A 26961-nucleotide genomic window follows, 5' to 3' on the forward strand; every position below is an offset into this window, starting at 1 on the left:
GGACCGAGCCTTTTCCAGGGCAGCTCCAAGGCTGTGGAACTCCCTCCCCCATGAGATCCGCATCTCTGAGTCCCTCACTATTTTTCAGTCCCGTCTGAAGACCCATCTTTTCTGTTCTGTTATGTTGTCTGTACTGTGTATGTTGTGCTATTTGTTGTATGTACTGTGATTTTCTATGACATGCTTTAAACAACCAAAGGCAAATTTCCATATTTGTCAGGACCACCATTTTTAGTTTTTGTGAGATGCTAAGTTTTTTGGGAATATGTGATCATGGGGCTTCAAGATAACCCGACCTCACCATCATACAGCTCTCCTTTTTTCACATTCATAAGCAGCCATCATGACCATCATCTGTTAGCGAACGAAAACTAAATGTAAAAGTGCTATTGAAAGTGATCTTTACTCGGTGCCAAAAGAGCAGAACACCTGAACACTGTGTCCCCGGCGCACGATCAAACACACATTCATGCACAAATTGCGCACACACCATAGTCTCTTCTCTACCCCGCAGGCACCCCCCTCCCCCTCTAACACAGCATGAAATCTCTAACACTCACAACACATTTACATGACATTAACACTCAAGTGCTATAAACAATCGGTGCCTGAACAGCTATGGTTTGTGTGTGTGTGTGTGTGTGTGTGTGTGTGTGTGTGTGTGTGTGTGTGTGTGTGTGGGTGTGGGTGTGGGTGTAATAGCAAAAGCACACTAAGGGTTTCGGCATCCATTTACATTGTGCTGATTGTCAAAAACATAATTTTGTGTGTGTGTCTGTGTGTATGATGAATGAAATCTAGTATTTGCGTAGTTGAGTCCCCTCGTCTGATTGTAATGATCTCCTGGGGTCTCCTGTGTGTTTCTCTGGGATTAGCATTGTCATCATGAAGCATGTGGACACACACCACTCACATTGATGTGTTTGTTTGAGGGGTGTTGAACTACATTACACACTGACTGACTGCATCAACCACTTGCCACTAATCTGAGACTTAATGGCTTTCCTCAACGATGTTGTTCCCATGCACAATGTTTTATTCAAATGCACGTTGGGTCGCTTTGTGAAGTGTTAAGATCCATCACTGTTACTTTCCGTTACACAAACACTCTGTCCAAATCAATGTACCCGCGCCTGAAGAGGTAGTTTATCAACAACAATTATTCTCCAAGTAATACCCTCTCTTGTCTGTCTTGGTCCAAGCAAGTGGGTCAGAATTTAGGATTCAATGAATATTGATGCATGCTAATGATGACGCATGTGTGTGTGTTTGTGTGTGTGTGTGTGTGTGTGTGTGTGTGTGTGTGTGTGTGTGTGTGTGTGTGGGTGTGGGTGTGTGTGTGTGTGTCTGTTTGTTGTGCCAAAGAGGATCAGCTGGTAGATTGTTTGTTATCTGCAATAACACAATGAGGAAGGGAAAACAAGCAGAGGTTTATTTCTATTTCATTCCCCATTTTCTGGCCAGTTGCTACAATTTTGAAACTGTGTACTGTGCTTTAAAAGAACACGCTGACTTATTCACCGTATCCCGCAGAGTTAGACAAGTTGATACACAACCTTCTCATCTCCATGCGTGCTGTAACTCTGCATTTGTCTGTCATCAGCATTAGCTTAGCCTGGCAAAGGTCCTGCAGGTAACTGGTTACTAGCTACTGCTCCCAGTAAGTGACAAAATAACACCAGCATGATCCTTTTTACATGTTGTGATTTGTATGGTCACAGTGTGTACAAATAACAAGGTCACATGAGACACAGCCATCTTCTAACCTCATTCTACGTAACTGGGAACCATATTCTCACAAAGGTGAAGCACTGCTAATTTGCTTGCTGCACCTGAGAAGCCCGGTCACTGAGCAGAGAGTTCGCCTGGAGTTTGCTCAGAGTTGGGGTCATAGAGTCAACAATTACTAGATACTAAAAACATAGTTCACATTCATAGGTGTTTGCTGTATTGTAAAGAGATGTGACAATAAACAGGGGAGAATAGGTAATACCATGACCAGGTAATACCATGATGTTTCATAAAATTCCAACCAAAAACGCTGACCAGCTGAATCTGTGGCTACTTGCTTTGGATATGGATCCAAATACACCTGTAGCCAGCTTCAAGAACCATCGTGTTTGCTCAAACATTTCACTGACGATGATTATTATGAAAAAATGGAATTAGCCACACAGACCATGAAACGTGTGCTGATGGATACGGCCATGGATACGGTTAGCTAATCCCTCCGCCCAAGTAGCAGAAGTAGCAGTGATTTGCCTTTGTGAGAATATAGTTCCCAGTTACATAAAATGCGGTTAGTAGATGGCTGTGTCTCATGTGACCTTGTTTGCACACACTATAACCATACAAATCACAACAGATAAATAGTAACAAGTTGGTGTTATTTTGTCACTTATTGGGAGCAGTAGCTAGTTTGAACCAGTTACCTGCATGATCTTTGCTAGGCTAAGCTAATGCTGGGGGCATCAGACAGAGTTAAAGCACGCACGGAGAGGAGAAGGGTATGTATCGACTTGCCTAAATCTGGGGGATACAGTGAATATGCTAAAGTCCCAATAAGTTGGTATGTTCCTTTAATGTCATGCGCATAAATCAAAGGCTGCAGGTGTAGTTCTTGGAGGGATTCTAGATTGGACCACATATGTATACAGCCATGGCATTAAAGTTAAGTTGCCTTGGATAAAATATACATCTTTGCCTTTACTCTTGATGTGTTTTATTCCAGGTATGCATAGCCAAATAACCAAAGGCACTGTGGCAGCAACTCTAAGCAATGATGTAGTAGGCGTCTGCAGTCTGCATGTTTGTACATGTAAATGTGCATGCAGGCCGTTGACACTGTGGTGGAAAGCCATGGTGATGCGCTAGCTCCTACTAAAAGGACAGGCAGATGTGACGCTACAGTGACGACGACAACAAACCATTTTGTAGCCTTTCCTGTTTCTGCCCTGAGTGCTGCACACGTTCCAAGCCCACCCCCTACTCTCATTTCTCTCTTTCTCCCTCCATTCTGCGATCAGTCTCAGACTGCGGCAGTGCAAGGCAGTGAGACGGAAAATACAGTGATTGTTTCTGCCGAATATTGAAGGGCTCGTTGAGAAGCAGACGCTAAAAGATAGCAGGAGAAAGAGAGAGGGAATCGAAGTATGAAGGAGAGAATGGAAGAAAGGTGGAGTGAGCAACAGAGCCTTAAAAAAGACCATTTCTAAGATCACAGTGTGGCTTTACAGGCTCAGGGGAGACTTGTAGAGAGTAACAGCTCCACTGAGAACTCCGGATTTTGTGTACATTTGTGAGCAAGTGTATAAGAGAATGAAAAGGAGTGAAAGAGAAAAGGAAAGAGAGAAAGAGCTGCGCTGTAGCATAAAGAGTCTCACCTTGTTCTGCACCATGCACACACAGCACCCCAGCTGTCATCCAGCTTTGCTCTCTTTCTCAATCAGGGCTGGTGGGGACATGCATCATTCATGAGCAGGGACTTATTTGGCTGCGTCATCTCCTCACATAACTGTCAATAACTTTTTCTGGCACTCGCTTCACCTTGTACTGAGGCAGCAGGGTGCCCAGAAAACATAGCAAATGTTTAATGATAAATAGCTTCTTCTTTTTTATCTCCCAAGCAAACAATGACACTGCTTTGTGTTTAGTGACAAATTTCTATCCAACAGGGCTATAGCTCAAGATTGAGCTATACACTGTCAGAAGTTGCAGTACTAACAAAATAACTGACATAGATAACTTCTCAATGTATTAAACAGTACACACTATGCTTGATATTTAAAAACTAAATCAATTATAGTTTTTTTCCTTTTGGAACCCTAACCCTAACATTAACACTTTAACATTCATCAAACTGTAGCTGTTGCATTAAAGAGAGAGCAATCACATGTAGAGAGTGTAATATAAAAGAGTAATTATCTGAGAACATCCACGCCCTACCCCCAGCACCCTTTTTTCCCAGCCTGTCCTCTTCCCTGAATGCCTGTGTTGCAGCCTGCTGTGACGCTGCCTGCTGTGAAGGTCACCCTCCCCGCAGCTATGGATTACACAGGTGCGCACAGTCAGGCAGAATACGATATTGCCCTTTAGGGGAGGTCTGAGGCCCGGGCTGGCAGACGAGCCCGCTGGATCTTCTGGACCCCACCGGGACCAGCCAGTCTGATTATGTAGCTACCTCTAGTCAAGTGCTGAAAGGTAAGGGTAGAGAGGATCACCATTTCAAGAACATGTGAAGATGTAAAGTTATTGGATTGCAGATGATGATTCTTAACTCTCCTTTTTTTATTTCTCTATTATCCAGTTATCATGGGTTTGACTGCTGCATACTGTTTGCTCACCATCAAAGTGTGTGAAAAGAAAGAAACTCTCCGGGATCAGAACAGCATTGATGGGCCAACAACAGCCTTAGATGAGTCACAACACTCTCAGCCGGCACAAGAGGGAATCTAATCCCGTAGTCTTAATCAGGTGATATCAAAGAGCCTTCAAAAGAGCATTCTTCCCTTTTCTAGCCTGAATTCAAAGGGAGGAGATGACACCTATTTTCCTGCAAATTGTTGCCATAAGGGTCAGTTTTCCTTTGAGTGGACAGTAGCCAATTGACAATGGCTCTCTCTGGAGCCATGCCACTGTTTGGAGGTCAGAAGAGACAAAACCATATAGGTGAACATATACACACAGACACACTTGGCAGATCCTGTTGTCCTTTGCTGGCTGGGCTGTGCTGTGACCTTAATTTGTTCTGCCTTGAGTATGAGTGCCCGCCAGGCAGTTTAAGGGAACCAACTGACAGGATGTGTGAGCATTATGTAGGCCTACGTGTGGGATTGAGCGTGTGTTGGAGAAAGACAACGGTAGAAGAAGGAGGGTAAAGACTGAAACAAGGAAAAAGTGTTTGGATGGGTGTGCATGTGGTGTGAGTGTGTGATTCTCAGGTATGTTCACAGGTTTAAGCGGATAGGTAAGGGGAGAAGCCGAGGCTGAAAGCACTGAACGGCAGGGCCGCCAATAAAAGCAAAAGAACACAAGCTGTCTCCCTGTCGGCTAATCCTCTAATGAAGATTTGTGGTGGTGACTGGCTGGTGATTATTGGACCAGCACAGGGACATAAAAATCTTCTGTGCTTCTGTAAATACAATCTCTCACATTTACGCAAGCCATCACAGGTACAAATGGGAAAATTTAGAATGGGGGCAAAAACATTGCTTTTACAATGTATATGGGCTGGCTACTGCTGTGCTCCAAACACACTGTCATACCCATGATGACACTTTAATGATCCCATTACAAGCCCAAACGTTAACCAACATTATTCAGATGTGAAGAATGCAGTGTGAAGTCGCTCATGTCTATGCTGTTATTCCCATCTCATCGGGCCAACTGTACCGTTCTCAACTAATTTTAGGGAAGATGCTTGTTTCCATTCGTCTTCTTTGCTTCCTATTTGTTACATTTCATCAATGCTCTTTTGAACCACATTACCAGCCACTGTCTGAGTTTCAGTGTTAGCTGAGAGCTATGCCGAAGCAGGAGTTCATCCATCCGTGTATCCCACTATCCAGACTGCTACTGCAATAGGAGACACTGACAGTGGGGGATTGAAAATTCAGTCGAGGCTGCAATCTCCACACTTGGATTTTCATATAACACATTCACAAAAACAGCTCCGCTAAATATACATAAGAACTGACCTTGTAGTAAACCAAGAGCCTAAAATTTGTGTGCCAAACAATGAGACACAAACATAGTAACATACTGTTAATAGATGAACTCAAATACCAAATTACCCCTGTGTCCCTTACATCCTTCTAAGCCACACCTCTGGCACCTCACCCTCCTGATCCTCTCTTTCTCCTCCCCCCACTCCCCCCAGGCAGGTGCAGGGAGTTGTGGTGCAGGTCCTGGCAGAGCCCCTTATCCCCTCTCTCTCGCTCTCTCTGTCTATCTCCCTCTCTCTCTCTCTCTCTCTCTCTCTCTCTCTCTCTCTCTCTCTCTCTCTCTCTGAGGGGTAGGGCTGCTTATTGAGGGAGTAACTTGTGCGCAGACAGGTGTACATACCAGACGCCTGCAGTAAGCCCTGCACCACACAGATCCCATAACAACCTGCTAGTGAGGCTTCCCCAATTCTCACCCGACGTTGAACTCTAGCTTTTCTGCTAGCTATAGCTACAGTATCTGCCAAAGTATGTGGCAAAACTACAGCCACATTTTATCACAATTCTTTTCTGCATACCATCAGCACACACCATTAAAACACATTGGAACAGATTTTGTCTGCATGGGAAGGTGTTAAGAGTGGAGAGTTAGGCTATTTTGAGCTGTTCATGTAACATTAAGGATTAGAAGCTAGCTCAAGACTTCCTGGTAGCTAAAGCAAGTAGCCTACTATTCTATCAGTCTGTGCGCCTGGCTAACCCTGTGGTAGTAAGGTGAGAGCGTGTTTGTATGGATAGAGTCACAAAGTTAGGAGTTGTTCTTGTGGCAATAACTAAAGTTCATGCAAGGCTTTAGGGCAACATTCCCTATAGTGTGTCAGATGTACTGCTGACATTTCCCCTTTGTATGAGTCAGAGGATACAGAGAGACTACAGCTCAATGCATTACTGTTTGAAGGAAGCGTGTATTCCTCCCCGTAGGCCAGCTAACCAAAGGATCGTCACCCAACTCCATACCCAGTCTCTAATCTCGCTGTTAGCTCATTTCCTCGCTGCCTTTATCCCTTCAATGCTCCCTCAAGTCTCTCTCCTCATACAAGGCTTAGGCTACTCAATCCTGCTCTACCATTATTTGGCTGCTTCCTCAACCTCCTCTTCCTCCTCTTTCCATTTAGCTTCCCCCTCTCTAGCCATGCCCCTATGAATTGACCTTGCTGGATCTCAAGGAGAATTGATTTCTCTTTTGGTCTTTGTTTGAAACTCTATCTCAACAGCACTTGGAGGAATTCCTTCTTCCCTCCAGAGCTGGATGAAGCTAATTCTCTTTCATGAAGACACTTTTCACTCCATTTTTTTCTTTCTTTCTTTCTTTCTTTCTTTCTTTCTTTCTTTCTTTCTTTCTTTCTTTCTTTCTCATTCTTTCTCTCTCTTTCTCTCTCTCTCTCTCTCTCTCTCTCTCTTTCTCTCTCTCGCTGTCACACACTCTGTCTCTCTTTCTCTCTCCCTCTCTCTTTCTCATTCTCTCACACACTCTGTCTCTCCCTCTCTCTCTCTTTCTCTCTCTCTCTCTCTTTCTTTCCCTTCTTCTTCTACCCCTCGTCTGTTCGTAGCACATGGAGCAGGCATGATTAATGCAACATATATAGACGTCAAACTTTAGCTTTGTTCAACCTTTTTATGATATGCCAAAGTTTAAGAAATTGTTATTCATGCACCCTTCAATATTTGAACTGAACTGTCACATAGTTATTCAATAAAACCGTCTGACAACTGACTTTTTACATTTGATTAAAAAAAAAACACAAGGGCTGAATTTGACAATGACTGAAAATGCACCTCTCATATTTTTATAAATCTGATATGTAGCATTCTATAGCATTCTGCTATTTCAAGCCCTGCAGCAACATATTGTCGTGTTTAAAAAAAGACACATAAAATGCAATTACAATTTTTACAATGTACCATTAAAATATAAGTGGTCAAGCATGGGTGCTTTGAAGCTGATATGTTCTTTTCATATCTCTACACTGCACCTGCACTTGTACAACATGTGCAAGCCTGATTATATCTGTATACATTGTTGGTCTCTGGTCTTTATTTGAGTCTGTATTTGAGTACTATGTTAGCACTAATGCTTGTATAAAATACGAGAGTACAAAATCAGCCTTTTAACACATCATGTCACTGCACTGTCTAACGCTCTTAAATGCCTTACTATTATAGTTAGATGAAGGAAAGACATTTTTTGCACTTAAGTACAATGCAAATGTTTTACACAAGGTAATCCAACACTTGTGGCAAAACGGGGCACCTGCTATGTCAGGGAAGTACACATGGGAAATACAGTTTAACTTATTTGCAGTTCACGAGATGTAAATGCAGATGAAGTCCTATGGAACAATGTCACAATACATGAACATTAAAGATGTCAATAAAATTCATCAGAATTAGAATGTAAGGAAAGTAGATGAAAGTAGATGACAAATATGTTTGTGATAAAGGCAACCTTTCCTCTTTACAAACACTGGAGAGCTATAGCGTAAAGAATCATCTGTGCCTCTTTCCACATTGTGATCAGAGTGACTGCTGAAGCATACAGAACATTTTCCAGGCTTCAACTCCCAGGTGTCTTGTAGCCCCAGGATTCCCAGTAAGCAGTGAGCGGGCTGCCTTGGTGAATGCACTAATGTGACACCATAATCACGCACAGGTGCATTTTTGGTGCTTCACAGAGCAACAGCAGCAGGCTGTTTGTGGAGGCAGGTGCCAACACTGGTGTGTGTTGTGTAAACTGTACATTTTATTAGAGTGTATGCAAGCATGGCATCATGTTTACATTCTGTGTGTATTTTGATTAAGGAAAGACCTCATCACTCTAATTCACAAAATGAAATAATGCATGTTTTTTTGCCGTTCTGGCCTTTACTTATAGTGAATGGTTTCTGACAGAGGGCACTGCAGTGAGGTAAATGAAGCAGTGGGAGTCAGAGCAGAACAGACACCTCCACCTCCTTCTGCTCTGCAGTGTTACACAAACTGATGGGCCACACACACACACACACACACAGATGCTCTACCAGACACAATGGGTTGCCTTCCCACCAGTCCAATAACAGGCCTATTCATTAAAGTCTCTTACAGACGGTATTGACAACCCGCTGACACACAGTCGCTCCAGCATAAACAAATGGAGTCATAAAGCAAGGAAAAGGAGGGAGGGCAAGAAGGGAAAAGATCTGTTATAGTGGCTTTTTGACCGAGAAGTCCTCTTCGTGAAGAGGAGTGAGCAAGACTTAGAAAAGAAGAGAGGAGAGAGAGTGCTGCCACTTCCACCCACCCACATACATAGACCCACATCATCTCCCACAGATACAGATACACACACACACACACACACAGACACACACACACACACACACACACACAGTACAGTCTACCTTCTGATGAGTGTCACATTAATCTTGCATCCGAGGTCACTCTTGAGATATGTGGCCTATTCTAATTACTATTATGGGAATACGTTTTCCTCAATGAGTGCCATACCACATAGAGGAGCTATTGAAAGGTGAACTGTGCAGCAAACTATGTTATCGCACAGCACTATGTAATAGCCATTTCACCACTTGCCGGAAGAAAAATATTTCCCTTAAGTGGAAATATTTCAGTGGAATGGAAAGGGGATATTCCACTGGAAAGTGGATATTCTGTAAAACAACATGGTGAAATTTGAAGCCAGTGGGCCCCATTGCTAGAAAACATGTTATGATTGCACTTACGTTTTAACTTAAATAAGATTAATTTAGCAATATTTAGTATTTACAGGTTGTGGAAGTTAACATCTCACAGTTTCCAAAGCATTAAGAAATAGCCATGCATAGTTTGTTGAGCATGTTTCAATGGAGAATTCTTTAGTTTCCGCTGCACAAAAGCGTTCCAGGTATATTTTTGGATTTGCAAAGAAGCCTAACGGAACAAACTGTGCCATGCATACCAAATATCTGGCTCATTAGGAGTTATAATTACTGTGTCACTTTGACATAAACAAGGAGAACAAGAGCAGTCATGGAGAAAATGGGGGGAAAACTGCTGATGTGCTCAAAGACGCATTCTTCGGTGTCTCTTTGAGCTGACCTGTGGAACCAGGTGAGTGTGTGCAGGCTGTTGCAGGGGGGGTGGAGAATTCGATGAATGGAATGAGCAATAGCTATGCAGACAGGTCAACACAGAGACAGATTTTATGAAGACAGATGAGGCCGGAGTGGGCACACAAACACATAGGGCTGACAAAAGGGAGACACATAGACAAAGAGACAGATAGACTGCATGGCCCCGAGCTCAGGTGGTCAGCTCTGACTAAAACAGACAGATGAGACAAAAAAACAACATAAAAACATGAAAAGATCATGACTGAGACTCCCCCAAAAATCTTTTCGATGAGGCTTACAAAGTGGAATGTCTCAGGAATGCTTGTCAGACCGTCATCATGCAGCATTTTAGGTGCCAGTGAGAGGATATGATAAACACTTCTTCTAAAAGGGGTTTTCATACTAGGAGCTCCCTCCAGGCATCAGCGAGCTGAAAGCATAGAAGGATTTTTTAGACAACATGGCGGCTGATCACAATGACACCACAGTCAGTTGAGAAGCTCAACGGGAGCCCGGTGATCATGTTCTCTATTAGCTTGCCATTGTTCTCCCACTGCTTGGCTTTGTTCTCTGCCCAGATAACACACACATGTTTTAATACACAAACACACACATTATCAGTAGCCAGCAGCCCCATGCTGTATACCCCTAACTTGGTGCAGAGCCCATGTCAGGCAGGCAGCTAAGCTGGCTGCCCTTGGCTTTGTGTAAAGCTCACTGTACGGCGCAACCACACATCCATTGTCATTATCAGCATCAGGACTGTCATCGCTATCACAGCAGCCAAAGACCTCTGCCAGGGGTCTGGTTTGCCCACGAAGCTAGTTATCATGGACTTGTGAACACAACGTCAAGGACAGAGCCACACTGAAAAAGGTTGTTTGCTCAAGGTCATAGAAAAAAAAAGCTAGGAATAGACAAATAGCCAAACAGACGCAGCTGCTAATGTGGTGATGGGGTTTACACAGGCATACTCACACTGTACACATATTGCATTTCATTATCACTTTGTTTTTCAACATATATTGTCATTTTTCAGAGATAGGTTATCACAAATGTGCAGATTAATATCAGTGAGCTGAATCCGAAAATTTGCTGATTGGGGGTCCACATCAGCCAATCTCAAAATTGTAAAGGTCATTACAATGACATTACCCTTTACAGAGGATGAAAGCCAGAAATGTCAAATCGCTCAGCAGCCACATCATCACACAAATGGAGCAGAATGCACTGGAAAATCATGGAAGACGTTTCTAAGTGACAATTTAATGAGGAGAAGTCTAGGTCAGCTTTTATGGACCATTACATATAGTGAAAATCACAGATATTCAGTATGTCCAAGCGACAGTGCATTATCACTGTTTAAACGCCATTCAGCATGCTGTAAAAAATCCGACGTACCCAGATCACTGACAGCATTCAATTTCCTGCAAAGGCAGAATGAATGGTACTGCATAACAGAAGTTACATACCATGTCTTATTACTTGTACCAATCCTAAACAGTTCAAATAGACACACTGTAATAACTACCCTCACCTCAAACCATTTCTTTCAAAAGCAAGTCTACCTACGGTTTGTTATCATGAGACAGCAGTAGCTGGGGGCACGTCATGGCCAAATATCATTTACAGTAGCTGCTACCACCTGCACCCTGTTCAAGCCAGTGCTTGTCTAATTGCTAGGTAAGGCTCAAGTCAGGTAACTTTTCCTTTTTGACCAGGGGCAGAAACTGGAAATGTAGCCAAAAACAGACCCTGACCATGTAGAACAAACAAAAGAAAAATGTGAGTCGTTCTGAGATTTAATTTACTTCCTCGCTTGGAGCTGTTAGCTCACGGGAATACCCACTTTTAACTTGCACACCTCAGTCTCCTTGACTCCCTATAATCATTAGAGATGTCTCTTTGAAACACATGCCTGCCGGGAGAGCAGAGGAGCAGAGCTGCGCCTAAATCAGCCCAGGCATGCGTTAAAACAAAGTGGCCTCTCCGGCAGAGAACATAGCAACACACACACATCAGACAAACACACACACGCACGCACACACACACCCACACACACACACACACACACACACACACACACACACACACACACACACACTAGAACACTTTCACAAGCTGAAAGGCACTGCATAGCTTATTAAACACGCACACACATGTTCTGCCTATCCTAACCACACAGCAGCAAACCAAGCATCGGTCATACCGCTGGACTTACATGGGCAAGCTCCCATCCTCTGTATGAATACAAGCTGACTATGTAGGGCACAGAGACCACAGCGACTACCCTCTCTCAGAAATGGCCACTATGAGACCAGAATACTAAAGAAAGTGCAGGCAGACTCAGAACAGAACAACCCTGTATAACAACTAAACGCTATACTGTGCTGCAAACCGAGGGCTGAATCTTTTGTGGTTTTCTTCAAACAAAATTCCATTTGTGTGATGACCTGTCTGCTAATCATTGGTTAGCAAGGTTATAAGGAAAGGTTAGGTAGAAACTGAAATAAATCCCCCCCAAAAATATATATAATTAATGAATTGTTTTTTATAAATTAGCATTTCCTTTCTTATCAGTAGATAGGAAAGCATCTTTGTCACTTCACCTTTTCTGGCAGGACATGGTGGAGACTGGTCACATGACCAAAAAGTCCATAATGACACACTCCAGCGCCAAACACTTTGACCTTCCCTGTCATCACTCACACCTGCCATATTAATGGCACACTATTATTGTAATTACAAGCAGTAACCATGATTTAAAGGTTCATCCCAGAGCTCATTATTGACAGACACAGTCTGTGTGGAATGGAAACCAAGCAGAGCACACTCTTAATAAAGAGCCGCTGGTGGCCACATTTAAGTAGGGATTAGTGATCTAACAACAAGACTAACCTCTCCAAAATCCCATACACCAAAAAGCAACAACTCACCCAAAATCATGATGTGCGTTGTCTTTGGTGTCCCTGGGTTTACAAGTGCTCCCTCACTGCCCTTGTCTCGCCTCCTTCCACCAAGGGACAATGGCTCCAAAATCTCTTTTTCAGAGTTCCTCTCCACTCTTTAGAAAGAAGCAACTCAGAGAGGCAGCGCTAGATGTGAGGAGAGACTGCTGCTGCTGCACATGCCTTCCCTTGCGCCTGCCCTCTCCAGGTGAAAAGCTGTGTGTGTGTACATGAGAAAGAGAAAGAGAGAGCGTGCGAGTGTGTGTTTGTGTGTGTGTGTGTGTGTGTTTGTGTGTGTGTAGGTGCGTGCGTGTGTGTGCGTGTGTGTGTGTGTGTGTGTGTGTGTGTGTGTGTGTGTGTGTGTGTGTGCGTGTGTGTGGAGAAGGAGGTCCAGCGTTTCTGCAGTTGTGGCTCAGGTGAGCCTGAGGACAGTATGGAGAGGATTAGTAGCAGAGGAGAGAGAGAGAGAGATAGAAAGAGAGAGAGAGAGAGAGAGCAGAAGAATGGAGTCAGAGAGAGGAGGGGGAGCCTAAAGTGTGACAGCCAATCACAGGGGGAGGCTACAGAGCCAAGATCTTCTTCTCCACAACAGTCAAGAGGAATTGCAGTGGTCTCCAACTAACAGCTGACAAGCATTTTCTTCTTTACTGTTTCATTTCACAGGGAGCTTCAGAAGGGAAGGTCTTCAATAAACTGTGAAGTCGCTGCCTGCTTTGGTTTGTCTCAGTAGAACACACAGTCCTTTTCCCACTATGGCTTTCTTTTCCTGTCTCTGCATCTTCATTTTAAGGTTGGGTATAACCGAAAGGCACCTTACGTGCCTCTGCACTGATTGGTGGCAGCCTCGACCAATGGAAGCAGCAGCAGACACTTGTCATCATGCAGAGTGAAAGTCATGAAAAAGAGACAGAGCTTGACAGAAAATGTTGTCTCCGTCAAGAACTGTTTCTCCCTTTTATTACCCCTACTCTTGTCACCCATCTCCCCCTCATGGAGAGCTTGACTGTCAAATCTGTTTATTGTGTTGTTGTTCAACCCCCCCGACACCCTTTTCAGCACTTTGACTCCATGTGTATAATGACTTGTTAAAGGTTTGACCTTTTATCTGTGTGGCTCTGTCCCTTTTCCTTTTTCTCCCTCCATCTCTCATTAACCTACCCTGTAAAGGTTACGCATTTTATCAGCCACTGTGTTTTTGTCAAAGGGATGGAATTTAGACTGGGATCGGAGTGGGATGGGGTGGCAAGCAAAAAGGAGAGATGAAATAGAAAGCGACAGAGCGGAGGAAGCGGAAGAAGGAGGGCAGAGATTAAAATAAATACAAACTGACAGAGGGATGAGGAGACGTGGAGTGACAAGATAAGGCGACCGGGATGATGGAACGCAGAAACAAAGACAGACCCGGACACAGGAGAAGGGTTGCACTGTGGACCAAAAAATGCAGCAACTAATTGAAGAGGAGCTTCACAGCCAGCTCCTTACGGTCCACTTCCTCCACACTAAGAAACTACTCAAACAATGCCCGCTGTCATGTCCAAGCCCAACTCTCTCTCTCTCTCTTCAGTTTCCCTTGTGAAGAGGCAAGATAGCCAGAGAGAGACTTTTGAGAATCCCACAGCCTCAATGTTATTGAGAAGCTCAGGGCTTAAGAGAAGGCTTAACAAAGCTGTCAAAAATTAATCCCCTTGGGCGGGCTTGCTTGCAAACACACAGATATAAACACAGGAGCCTGGGGCGACAGAAAATGCTGCCGGATGTTCACATTGCTTCCTCTTGTCCTGCTCTGTCCTCTTTTTCTTCTCTATCTCTATTCTCCCACCGTTCTTACGCTCTCAGGCGGAGGCTGTGAGTCACGGGGTGTTGGAATGAATACTAAGGAGGCTGGCTGACACCTCCAATACCTCTCTGCACAGCAGCACACATTTTAGCCACTGTGTGTAAAGCTTGGTAAACGTAAGAGTCACAAACAACCACACAAATTCTTATAGTATGTCAATTTGGATAAATTTCAATGACTAAAAGCTGTTGTTGTAATTGAACATGTGGTGGCTCTTAACAAAGGTGCACAAAAATCCTACCACTTTCACAACATCCACCGAGATCCAACACCTGCAGCAGTATTAAAAATAAGCAGTTGTACACAGAGAATAATGAACTCACAGATGTGGAACAAAAATTGTTTAATGCAAAAGGACAAAAGCACAGATTAAAAAAGGAATTAAAGCCTGTGGCTCCTTAGATCAAACACATAAACACACATAGTATTGCAGGAAATTAACTGAGCGCTGTGAACATTACTTTTTGAAAATGAGACACTAGCAGCTATAACAATAGTTATCATCATTACAGCCATGCGTGCAACATTTGTGTGCGCGGGTGTGTGCGTGTGTGTGTGTGTGTGTGTGTGTCAGTAAAAGAGCTAAGATAGGGTTTCCTCATTAGTTGTGTTGGTATCAATAATTCAGAGCCGGTCCTTGTTGGCGTTCAATGGGCCGAGTACTAATGTGCTGTCGGGCCAACGGGGGCCCAGGGCCCAGCGCGACTTTAATGGATGTCATGATGAGAAGGTGAAATTGGAGCATGAAGATCCTTTGTCACCCATAGGTAAAAAGAGGGAGGGAGGATAGGGCAGAGGAGAGAAGTGAGAAGACAGTGGTGGGTCAACGGCCACTGGGGAGGGGGCAGATGGCATTGTTGGACAGGTACGTGAGCAGAGGGGTAATGGAGAGATACAATAAAAGAAGGATGGGAAGAAGAGAGGAGACTGGGTTAGGGCCCACCATTTGCCATTGCCTACAGATCAATCATTCTGAAGATGATTTGCTGATCTCTATCACCTTTGGATGGGCCAGCATCATGGGACACATGTTAAGTAGCCACTAGCGAGTATCTTAAATGAATAATGAACTAACATTATTTCAATTGCAGTCCACTTGACTTGCTCGAGGTACTTCACTCACAAATGCCTCTTCATTAGTGAGGGGAGAAATAGAGAATATGGTAACACTTTATTTTACAGCTCTGTAATTTCCAAATAACTTCTGAGGAAAATTTCTGAGAACTATGTAACTTGGTAATTACAGGAAAAATATGATTTTCCTTTAAAGGAATACGCCACCGTTTGTTGAAATAGGATTGTTTACTGTCTCCTCTATATTTACATAGGTGGGCAAAGGTATATTTGTCTCAGTGTATGCATTGCCTTAGTCCGGCAGCACGGCTGCTAGCTTAGCTCAGCGTAGTGAATGGAATCCAAGTTGCCGGTTAGCACGTTGTGAGTGAAAGTGACTCAACAACATCAAAAACAAAACCTAGGTACTTTTTATGGTCTGCGTATTCACAATGAGTACAAATAACAATGCAGATTGAGATTAGACAATTTCCTAGGCAGATATTGACTTGTGACTTTATTGGGTGGAAATAGGATACAGCTGAAGCTATATATATATTGGACTGCTTGAATTTGTTGATGAAAACTGTGTGTAGCAATATATAATAATAATAAGGAGGTGACGCATGGTGATGTTGAATCGATTGGAATCGTTGACAGGATAATCATAATCAAATTGAATCGTAACACCAGTGAAGATTTCACGCCTAGTGCTCTGACCAAAAATTGATGTTGTTGCATCAGCAGTTAATTGGAATTCATTAACTGGAAGGGTAGCAATCGAGAAGTGTTTATATTTTTCATTTGAAGTACAAATTTACATTACTTTCTTCAGGAAGCGTTTTAGGAAATTCTTATGATGTCCTTAAGACATTGAAAGTGCTTTATGTATATCATGTTTTGTGTTAGGAGTTCTTTTTTCAGTCCTGTCAAATGGGTCCAATAGTTTTTTGTATGCCTATCTGCATGTTAATATAATATATATGGTGGCCCTGAGGTGAAAAACACAACAACACTACAAAGGACTGACAATTCAACCAGGATAATTTTGATTGAAGGCAAGTTCCCAAAAACGTTTTCCCACAATGGTACACACACACACAAACACAAACCCACACACACACACACACACACACACACACACACACACACGCACACACACAGACAGTTAGACACACACACACACACACACACACGCATGCCGCACGCATGCACACACACACACACACACACACACATACACACACACAAACACACGCTCATGGTGAAGCCAACAGAGTGAGGACTCAATATTGTGGACACCACTGCTGTGCCAGGATGGTGATTAGTAGTTGACTTATGCTGCCCTCTACTTGTGTAAACCTGTCAACACAGGATTGATTAATCAGAGCCTGGGAATGTGTCTAAATATTCCAGTTTTAGGGACCTTGGTACTAGACAGCAGCCTAGAAAACGATCCCAAAACTGTAAACTGATATTGCTATTGCTAATTGCTAATATACTCCCAGAGTCATGTTAACATACACAGGGGTAAATAAGGAAACCAAACAGATATGAGGCACAGCTGGTATACTATTGTTGGCCTGTCACACTGAATCAGAAATACCTTACTCATGCAGAAAACTATCTGTACAACAGACTTGACATAGCTGCTGAGGCCAGCACCATCCTTGCTGGTCTTAATGGGAAGAATGGGGAATGCTGAGTGCAGCAGGTCAAATGTGAAAGGAACAACTGCTGAGAATAAAGGACTAATAAGGACTTAGTCTGCTGATGAGCAGCAACAGCCTGTGAGAGATTTATCACACCTGAGAGAGAGAGAGAAAGAGAGGGAGAGAGAGACATCAAACTTCCTCATATTAAGCTATGATCAGTCCTCATTCTTCCCCGCAGATGGTAAATCTACAATAACTGAAATCTCCCAGACAGACAGACTGTAACTCACATCCTCACAACAGCTCAAATGCATTGTCAAACTGCAACTTCTGTTGATCATAAATTCTAGTCATATTTCATGTGCCCAGGTCCGCAGGCATTAAGAGACTTTCCAGAAACATTAGTTCATCCTTTTTTTCTTTTTCTAGGGTTTGCTTGCATGGTGTCATGAAAATTCTTTCTGTTGATACAGAGTCCGCACCTAGGTCATAAATCCTGCTTTGGGTGTCTTCTGGCACTGAGGTGGTGAATTTAGAGGCTGGCAATGAAGGTCAAAGGGGAGGGGCCCAGTTAGGCACCAGGCATCAGCGTACTTGCACTTCCAGTCCTAGGGCACTATTTAAGTGCATGGTGTGAACGCATGGTGCAGGTGCGTTTAGGGTATGTCCAAATCCACTTTTGCTAGTTTGACAAAAAAAAGGGTACATGCACCAGGCATATGGCTCAAAAGGGTTTTACTAGTGTTTTTATTTATTCATAGGTGTGTTTCGGGCATGACATGCGTTAAACCAATAAGAGGGTTATCTCTTATTCCCTTTAAATACAGCCAGGCGCGTGTGTACCTTGGCCCATTGTTATTATGATAGCATATTTGCACCGTCATGTTTGTATTTATACTCTTTTGCATGTTTTTGTGCTGCTGTGCTTCCCTGTTTGTGTAACAAGCATAGTGTGCGCACGCAGTGCATGAGCCTAGGCACATTTTACTATTGCGCGTTAAAATAAAAACAAAATGCTGCGCTATTGACTTTGAACCAGGTTTTTTTTAGTTGATGGAGTAATCACTTCCCACTGCCTCAAGATAGCAATAAGCCAACAATTTACCCGAACACACCTCCCTGTAAGACCAGCACGCCCACAGGCACAAAGATGGGCGTGGGTGCATTTGCTATTAAACGACGTTGGCACTGGACGGGAAATTGACAACTGTGTCGGTCTTCAACTGGCAAAGACACTTGCGTCGTGCTTAGCGCTGCACTGCACCAGGTGCAAGATTCACAAAGCAGCAGTACTTTGTGAATTATCATCCCATTTTCATTGTAAAGCACTTTGAGATGATATACTGTGATGCGAGGCTCCACTTAGCAACATAAACTTGAACTTGAATTAGTCAGAGACATAAGCTAGGGTTAGCAGAAGACTAAACTTCCGGCTTGTCTGCCGACCTGTCACACTGCGTGTCTTTGTTGGGATGGCAACAGTAGGCGGTGCCACAGCTTTGACCTCTGGTCCTCGTAGCAGGCTTCTGCCGCCATCCGTACAAGGAGACGCTGCAGGTTTATATAAACAGGACAGACAAGCGGGTGTTTATGGCAGACAAAAAGTTAACCACAGCAGAACTTTGCAAGGTTAACTACAACAACACTTTCTCCCAAGGGACGAGCATGTGTTTCTGCATTTGCACAACAGCCAGTCTCTCTCTCTCTGAAATGACCTGTGATTAGCCATACTCTCCTCTGATGGCTAGATTTACTAAAGCATGAAAACAGAGCCAAGGAGGAGATGCAGAAGTCTCATTTTCTTTCAGACCAGTGGAATTAAAATATGCTGAAAGGTTACTATGAATTTATTGCCCATAGATGCCAAAAAATAAATTACCCACTGCAACTTTAAGAGCATGCATAGCACACAACAAGCCAGCTCAGTGTAAAGGAAAGGACCTCTGCATTCCCCTTGAAGTGGCCTGAGCCTGCAAGTCTGACAGTTGAGCATATCAGATTGCAACTGTGAGGGATAATCATTTCACTAAATTTAGAGTATTGATCAGGTGTGGACATGTGCAGGAAATGTGGCAACTGTACAGCATGTTTCTTGTGCATTAATTGTTTCCCCAGGAAAGATTTTAATAAATTAAGATTTACCTTTTTCATTTTTACAAATGAAGTGGGATTTTTGTTGCATAATAAAGAAACTTATGGAATTTGTGCATGAAAAAAAAAAGTCCCCATATGTCCTGGGGAACATGTAACTGCTTGGTATAAATACATTTTGTTTACTTTATGTTTATTATGTGTTGCTTGCTTTATCTAAATGCTATCAGATACTATTTTTTACGGTACACAATGATTGAATGAGTGAGGACCAAAAGAATATGTATCTTCTTTTTTTTACAATTAATTTCATGTTTAAGACGTTTTTTAAAATATATTTTTTTAAAGGTTTTCAGGCTCTCTTGGTCTTACATTATAGTACATATATTTGGGTTTTCAAATGTCAGCTTGACAAAAGACATTCCAAGACGCCACCTTGTGCTCTAGGACCTCGTGATCGCCATTTTTTAAGCAAAAAAAGAAAAAGAAAATTGCATATGAATAAAGTTTCACGAGAGAAAAGGAATTGGAGAGACTGTTTGAGGTTTTTAAGGGTTGGTGGATGTGTGAACACAGGTGGGTGTGCCTGTCCTGTGAATCCACGCTTGACTACAGAGATGGAGAATGTTGAAGTTGACTGTCACACTCTCACATGTCCCTGATAGTTTTACACCAGCACCACAGGACAGTACGTCTTTCTTTCCAAACACATTCAGATCACATATTTGCGCCATAACTTCTTGCAGTTCATAATGGTTGAAACTTCTCCTGCTTGATTAAATAATTTAGGCTGACACATTCCCTGTGTTAATTACACAATTATGTGTGTATTTTAGAAGACAGTAATTTGCAATGTGCAATGGTCAGTCTGGGTTTGAGGGCAGCAGAATACAGCTGGAGCTGTCAGGACACTATGAAGATTTGTTCAATAATTAATGTGAAAACATTTTTGCGCTTTATCAAAGCATGTTATTACCACCAGAAACTCACACGACAAGGAACTGACTGTACAGCAAAAAATATGTATTTCTTGCTCCCGACAGAGATAGTATAGCATGATTTTAACTAGAAGCAGACAGATAAGAGTAGCAGTAGATGGTAATCTTACCTGTGCTCCACATTGCACCTCCAGTCCTCCTGCTGCTCTTGCTGAGTGAGTTCAATCTCCAACCTTTTACATGCACACTGAGAAATGACTTTTTCCTCTGTAAAGTCCTTCCCAGCACAGAACTAGTCAGGGCTATTCAGGTAGAAGAAAAATGACAGGAAAGATCCTTAACTGATCTCATTAATTAGAAAAGATTCCAAAAGCTGCGTATACAAACAACACAGCCGTATGCCCATGACAGAAGGTCATGTGGAAATAGAGACCACAAACATTGCCTCTATTACCTACCCTCCACCTCTCTACATCCTATCTCCTCCCTCCCTCTCTCTCTCACTCTCAGCCCTGTGTGAAAACTTTAACAGATGAGGGCAGTTGTATCAGGAGAAAGAGAGCAGACATCGAAGGCAGTGGCAGAAATGCTATGAGGGAAGGAAGAATCAAATGTCAATGAAGGCATGAGGAGTAAAAGTATGACAGACAAGACAGTTTCAAGACTGTCTCTCATAAAGGACCACCCATCAGAAGAAGGAGAGTCACAAAGACAAATGGAAAACCTCTGTAACTGACCTCAGCCTTTATTGTTGAAGCTCTCATCTACACAAACATTTCACTTGTGAAACTAGACGAAATGAAGGAGGGCAAACTGATACATCTTACACCTATGTTGCAGCAAAGTTGAAAGAAACAGTGAATATTTTAAACATACGGAAATATGCTGAGTGAGAACAGTAACACACACATGTGTAAATTCAGAGCTAGATGTTATTCTGCAGTAAGCAGCCACCCACCATACAGGCTACTTGAATCTACAGTAACATGACATAAAATGTACTGTCCATTTCACTCCAGGCCTACTGCTTAATAGGCCCTCACACTGCAGCCCCTCAGACGGGTGCCGATTATTAGAAGCACACTGCGTCTCAGCGCTGCTCCAGGCACTGTGCTGGATGATAAGGTTAGAAGGGGAAAAGGACAACAGTTTACAGTTGTAAGCACATTTCAGCACCCAAGGGCCTGGTGGGTAGTGTTACCGTGACACACTGTGCACCAGGACTGTTCCTGTCTTTCACAGTCATAAACAGGCTAATAAAGTTTACACCACAAACTATTAACTTGGACAGATTACTTCCTGACTATTATGTCTATGTTTACTTTTACATTAGGCCTACTTAAAATTATCAGCTGACAACTATAATTTAAGCCTGAAAAGAAGAAGAATATCTTCAACCCAGATTTAAAGCACGTCTTTTATGGATAGTTCATTCATACAAGACAGGAGTAGAGAAATAATAAAGTAATCAACACAGCTAACAAGGTCCTTGCATTTCTCTCAATTGCCAACAGGGGGAGTTACGTTCCTCAAACGCAACAAACAACCAATCCCTCTGTTTTGTGGTTATCTCAGATGTGGAATATACCAAACAGAACAGTGTTGGGATTTAAAATTGTATATGTGTTTAAACTTTATGTGTGATTTGCATTATACATTCAAACCAAAAGGTAAAAGCATTATTTCAGCATAAATGAAGACATGTTGGTCACGCATTAAGTTTGTTATTATAAGTATATGGTTTGTTGTTTGTTGTTTGTTACATTGAGTTGTTTTGCAATACTTCTGTTTTATAATATAAGATTTTCTGCTACATTTTGTTATAATCCAGCTCTCCCAAATGTGTTAGAAGCAGAATGGATTGTTAGGGATGCTCCCTGAGTCTGGTTTCAGCCTTTTTGGGGTGGCAGTAGCTCAGTCCATAGGGAGTCGGGTTAGGGACCAGCGGGTCACTGGTTCAAATACCCGTATGGCCCATAAAGTAGGGAGTGGGGATTGGTGGCTGGAGAGGTGCCACTTCACCTCCTGGGCACTGCCAGGTGCTGTTGAGCAAGGCACCGCACCCCCCACCTGCTCAGGGTGCTAGTTCAGCTGGTAGCTCACTCACTCTGACATCTTTCCATTAGTGTGTGTGTGTGGTTACTAGCAAAGTGTGGACACAGAGTGTAAATTGTAATTTCCCCATTGGGGACCAATAAACAGATTAAATTTAAATTTAATTTACCCCCACAGATTTTTTCCTGAACTGAGAGTCATAAACCTTAAGTCACATTCCAACTGAAAAGATAACGAATAGGCACACACACACATCACTGTGGTCTAGACCCCCCCCCCCCCCCCCCCCCCCCCCCCCCCCCCCCCCCCCCCCTTTGTGAGATAATACTGGGGGTCTGAGAGCCAAAGAGTCAGACAAAGGAAGGGGAGAGCTGCGACAGCTTGATCCAGGTAACTTTGTTTCAGGATATCCTATGTAATAAATGGATTCACATTTCAACTTCTGAGATTTTGACTACTAATTGAATGAACCCTGAGAATGGAGCAGGATTTAGCTCCAACAACAGACACATTTGAAATGTGAAGTACTGAAATAAGACCAAGAGAACGTTAAAAAACTGTTTAATAGTAGCAATATCTCTAGACACGGAGCTCGGCGTTGCTTTACTCGCTGCTTGTACCTGTACCTCTTGTAGATGACGTCAGGTGACTTCACGTACCCATCAGAGCCCCGCCCACCTTGAACACGCGCAGAGTTTAATCAGCTAAAAGTGAAAACACCTGTGGAAGCACATGTTCACATCGACAACCACACCGTGTATAATATTGATTTTTGTGTTTTTGCTTATGATACGGCCAGCATGGATGTATTGACAACCAGATTTTACTCATATGGCAAAATGTACAGTCATGATTTACGCGAACAAAGCTTTTCAGACTGGCCATTTAGAGAGGAATGTCACTGCACACCTGAAAAGGTAAGAAGCTATCTTGAAGCTTAAAGAAGAGTTGTTATTATTATTAATGATGTTAAATATTTAACTGTTTATGATTGGTAACACATTTTTTTCAAGTGCACTTGCAAAATCCAGTTAATTTAGAGGGTCTGCAATGAAAGCATCAATGTTTGAGGATCTTTTACTTAAGTCAAAGCAATACCACAGTGCAAAAATACTAAAAGTAGGTCTAAGTAAAGTAAAATAAGTAAACGTAGCCTACTGCATTCAAAATGCTAAGTAAAAGTATTGGCTTCAAAGTATGTACCAAATGTACTCATGCTTCATTTACTGCAGAGTATCTTAATAATATAATACATTTATTAGTTAATGTATAATAATTTCATTCTGCATTTTATTCTTATGTAACTAAAGCTGGCGTTGCAGAGGAAAAATGGAAGCTTCCAAATATATAGTGGAGTAAAAGTAGCCTATAAAGTAGCATAAAATGGAAATAGTAAAGTTCAAAGACATCAAAATTGTACTAAGTTGCAGTGCGTGAGTAAATGTTTTAGTTATAGTCCACTACTGGAAGGCACTAACAAAAAGAGCGCCAGCATTAGGTCACACTGGGTTAATTTGTGGTGTTTACACAGGATGTCAGACAGCTCTTGAGGTCCTAGAAACCCTCCAGTTTATATTAACCTACAAAGTACATGGCTATGAATAGATATGGATATATTCCAACCACGTTTATACTCCACACTCACACAGTATTATACCACAGTCTGTTATTCTAGGCTGTGGCAATGATGTACAGCTAAGCAGGTGTCAGATACAGTTTCATTGCATCAGGTGTCCAGTGCACACACCCTTCCCTTGGCCCACCCTAGTTTTGTCGTGATGGATGGGCTGCTGACACCTCACTTGATGAGCAACTCTGTATGCCATTTAACAAGCTCTTAACTCTCAACTGCTTGCTCTTGGGGAAATTACTAGAATTGTTGGGGCTTTGTGAATTATAGTGTGGTCTAGACCTACTCTGTAAAGTGTCCCAGTAACATTTGTTACTGTAAAATTGAATTAATCCATTCTTTTGCTGGTTTCATTCTGACTGACACTTCTTAACCTTCAGCTATGATCTTTTTTTTGTTGTTTGTTCATCCACTTGTCATATTTGTCATTAAGTTAATCAGCTCATAAAATTCCTTCATTTAGAGCTTGGATTTTCTTTTACAGTATTCTTCTGACATAAAGGAATCTGTTGCTGATTTGTCTTTGCAGATGGCCACAGCTGGGTTTGTCCACTGCCCCAGTGAGAATGAGCCTGATGTTGCTAGCTGTTTCTTCTGTTTGATCGAGCTTGAGGGCTGGGAGCCAGATGATGATCCCTGGTAAATAAACCATGTGAACTTCCTCAGGCCCTTACCTTTTAATATAAACTTAAAGAATAGTATGCCAGCAGTGATATAAGGTGGTGCATTATTGCTTCAGATCTGAGATTTCTTGTCTATAGCATTACATTTCACTATTGAGTAAATTACTATAGATACTGAAAATGGAAAGATGGACACATAAAGTTCATTACTTTTTATCAAAAGAACCTGGATACAAATAGTGTAGTTGTTTCTCTCAAGCAGTATAAAGTCAAATATAGAATTATAAGTTTTATAGTGTTTTGATTTTACAATTGGGTTAGATTTACTTCCACTTTTACATTCCTCTTTGTGTGCCACATCCAGAGGTTGTGCCTTTTACCTAATTTCCTCCTTAACATTTTCTCTGCCCAGGTCTGAACACATAAAACGCTCTCCTAACTGTGGATTCTTAACCATGCAGAAAGACTTCACTGAGCTGACTGTGGCTGAATACTGTCATAAGGAAAAGGAGAGGCTAAAGGTCTTCATTGTAAGTGTTCCAAATATCTGTGTGGATTGTATGCAATTAAGTGACATTTTGCTTAACTACTTATGCAGTGCTTTTTATTTTTAATCCCCAGAGGAAGGTTTGTCATAAGAAGATGGCATGTTTGCGGGATCTCATAGACCATTCACTTGACAGCTTTAAAGCTCAGGCTCATTATGTTTGAAATCAAACTTAATGTCTATGTATTGTGATTCTTTTGCCACACTAAAGTGTAGCATGAGCCTATACTCTTGACTCTATTTAGATTGAATGGCAGTTTAATATATCAATAAAGTTGTGATGAATATAACGCATTGTATGTAGTACTTATTTTCAACCACAAGATGGTGCTTTTTCACTAAAGCTGCAGGTTTCCCATGTTAAACACGTTGTGGAGTTCCCAAACTCACTCAAAACCTTCACAAAGGCAATTTGAAATGAAAGCACACATTGCGCAGGATTACAATGTGTGCTATATTCCCTCTTTTCAAGCAAAACTTGCCATTTTCCTGAACGTGCCACCCTCTCTACCACCCCTTTTCAAACCTTGACCCTGGACAGATGGCCTGAAGCCCCTCCCTTTCAATACCAACTGTTGCCCCACTAACATCTGTTACATATAAGGGGACAGTGTGCACTGAAAGAACCCTTGCCTTACCCTGTGAGCAGGGCTGAGATTTAGGAAACACTTAAGGATGTTGATGCTGACAATGGAAATTGTGGAAAACGGGCTCATGTAATGCTTACTGTGTACCTCTTATTTAGCATTTTAAAAACAAAGGTTGAACACTAATCTTTGCCAAAGTTGGTGTCTGTCTTGTGTCGCAGAAAGAGGATGTTGGCCTCAGTTTGAGTCTCTCCCTGTGTCTGATAGGTTTGGGTGGATGGCGTGCAGGATTAAAAGATGCTATCCATTCTCCAGCCTTTCACTATTCTGGATTAATGTCTAATGTAACACTCTGGCCACTGATCCTAGATCAGCTGCTTAATTCTCCCTTTATCCGCTCACTGCAGAGCAAATTGAGACAAAGTAAAATACCCAAAGGTGAGGTAACCTTTCTAATGAAACTGGTATGCTTCAGTTTTTAGGGTGTTTTTATGTTCTTCAATTGATGCTGTTGCTCGATATTTACTACAGTCATTGTTTTGCGGTTCTAACCAAGTGTTCATTTTAGATGCATGTTGCTGTCCTATGTGAACATCCACTAAATGTGCCAGGCATGAATTCCAGTTTAATAATGTTGGTTTTGACATTTAGTTATTTGGTGTTGAAGTACTCAGATTATACAGTTTGTTTGCAGTAATTGCTAATGTATCTCTAATCAGGGTTTACAGCAGCATCCCATGTCAATCCACTTATTTGTGTGTGCTGCAGAAAATGAACAAAGAGTGGCATGGTGTCACTTCTATCCCTGAGAAGAACAGATGTGATAGATGGGCTTATCCGTGGGAATGGTACAAACCCGTTGATTTGATTGGATCATAACTGAGGTGGCAGCTTAGTTTTATACCAGATAAGTCTAAACGCAAAAAATGTATTTAGAATTAGTAATTACGTTAAGATGCATTGCACTATTGCACGTAGATTTGGTTGTCTTCTGATCTAAATAACAATGTGACAAAGGGTGCACCAGTAGCCTCTACTGAAATTTTCTAATTAATGAGTTTCTGCTAAACAAACTGTAAACAGTGAATGTAGCAGATGGATAAACGGACAGATGTTACCAACTGCGTTTACAACCTGAGCTTTCCATCAGGCCCCATCTGTTGCTCCTGCGACTTGTACCTCCTCTTACCCT

General features: G+C 42.3%; 2 protein-coding genes across 4 annotated transcripts in view; one reads left to right on the forward strand and one right to left on the reverse strand.

Annotated features, from left to right (window-relative positions):
- The window catches only part of znf385a (zinc finger protein 385A), a 62186-nt gene extending 41477 nt beyond the window's left edge, over window positions 1-20709 (reverse strand). Inside the window, exon 1 of one of the 3 annotated variants that reach the window (XM_034877034.1) lies at window positions 20498-20709. In XM_034877034.1, coding sequence (XP_034732925.1) covers window positions 20498-20510 — 13 coding nt within the window. In that variant the 5' untranslated portion in view covers window positions 20511-20709. Of the gene's footprint in view, window positions 1-3383; window positions 3504-12741; window positions 13055-20497 lie in introns of those variants that run through there. The other 2 variants (XM_034877035.1, XM_034877033.1) reach the window with 2 other exon arrangements.
- A 2342-nt stretch (window positions 20710-23051) lies between these two features.
- birc5b (baculoviral IAP repeat containing 5b) lies at window positions 23052-25473 on the forward strand. The gene is made up of 4 exons (XM_034877079.1): window positions 23052-23299; window positions 24542-24651; window positions 25048-25165; window positions 25257-25473. Exons 1-4 carry the CDS (start codon window positions 23183-23185, stop codon window positions 25344-25346), a joined length of 435 nt encoding a protein of 144 aa, XP_034732970.1. The 5' UTR covers window positions 23052-23182; the 3' UTR covers window positions 25347-25473.
- The last annotated feature ends 1488 nt before the right edge of the window (window positions 25474-26961 follow it).

Source organism: Etheostoma cragini, chromosome 7 (genome assembly GCF_013103735.1).
Source record: "Etheostoma cragini isolate CJK2018 chromosome 7, CSU_Ecrag_1.0, whole genome shotgun sequence".
Lineage (NCBI taxonomy): Eukaryota > Metazoa > Chordata > Actinopteri > Perciformes > Percidae > Etheostoma > Etheostoma cragini.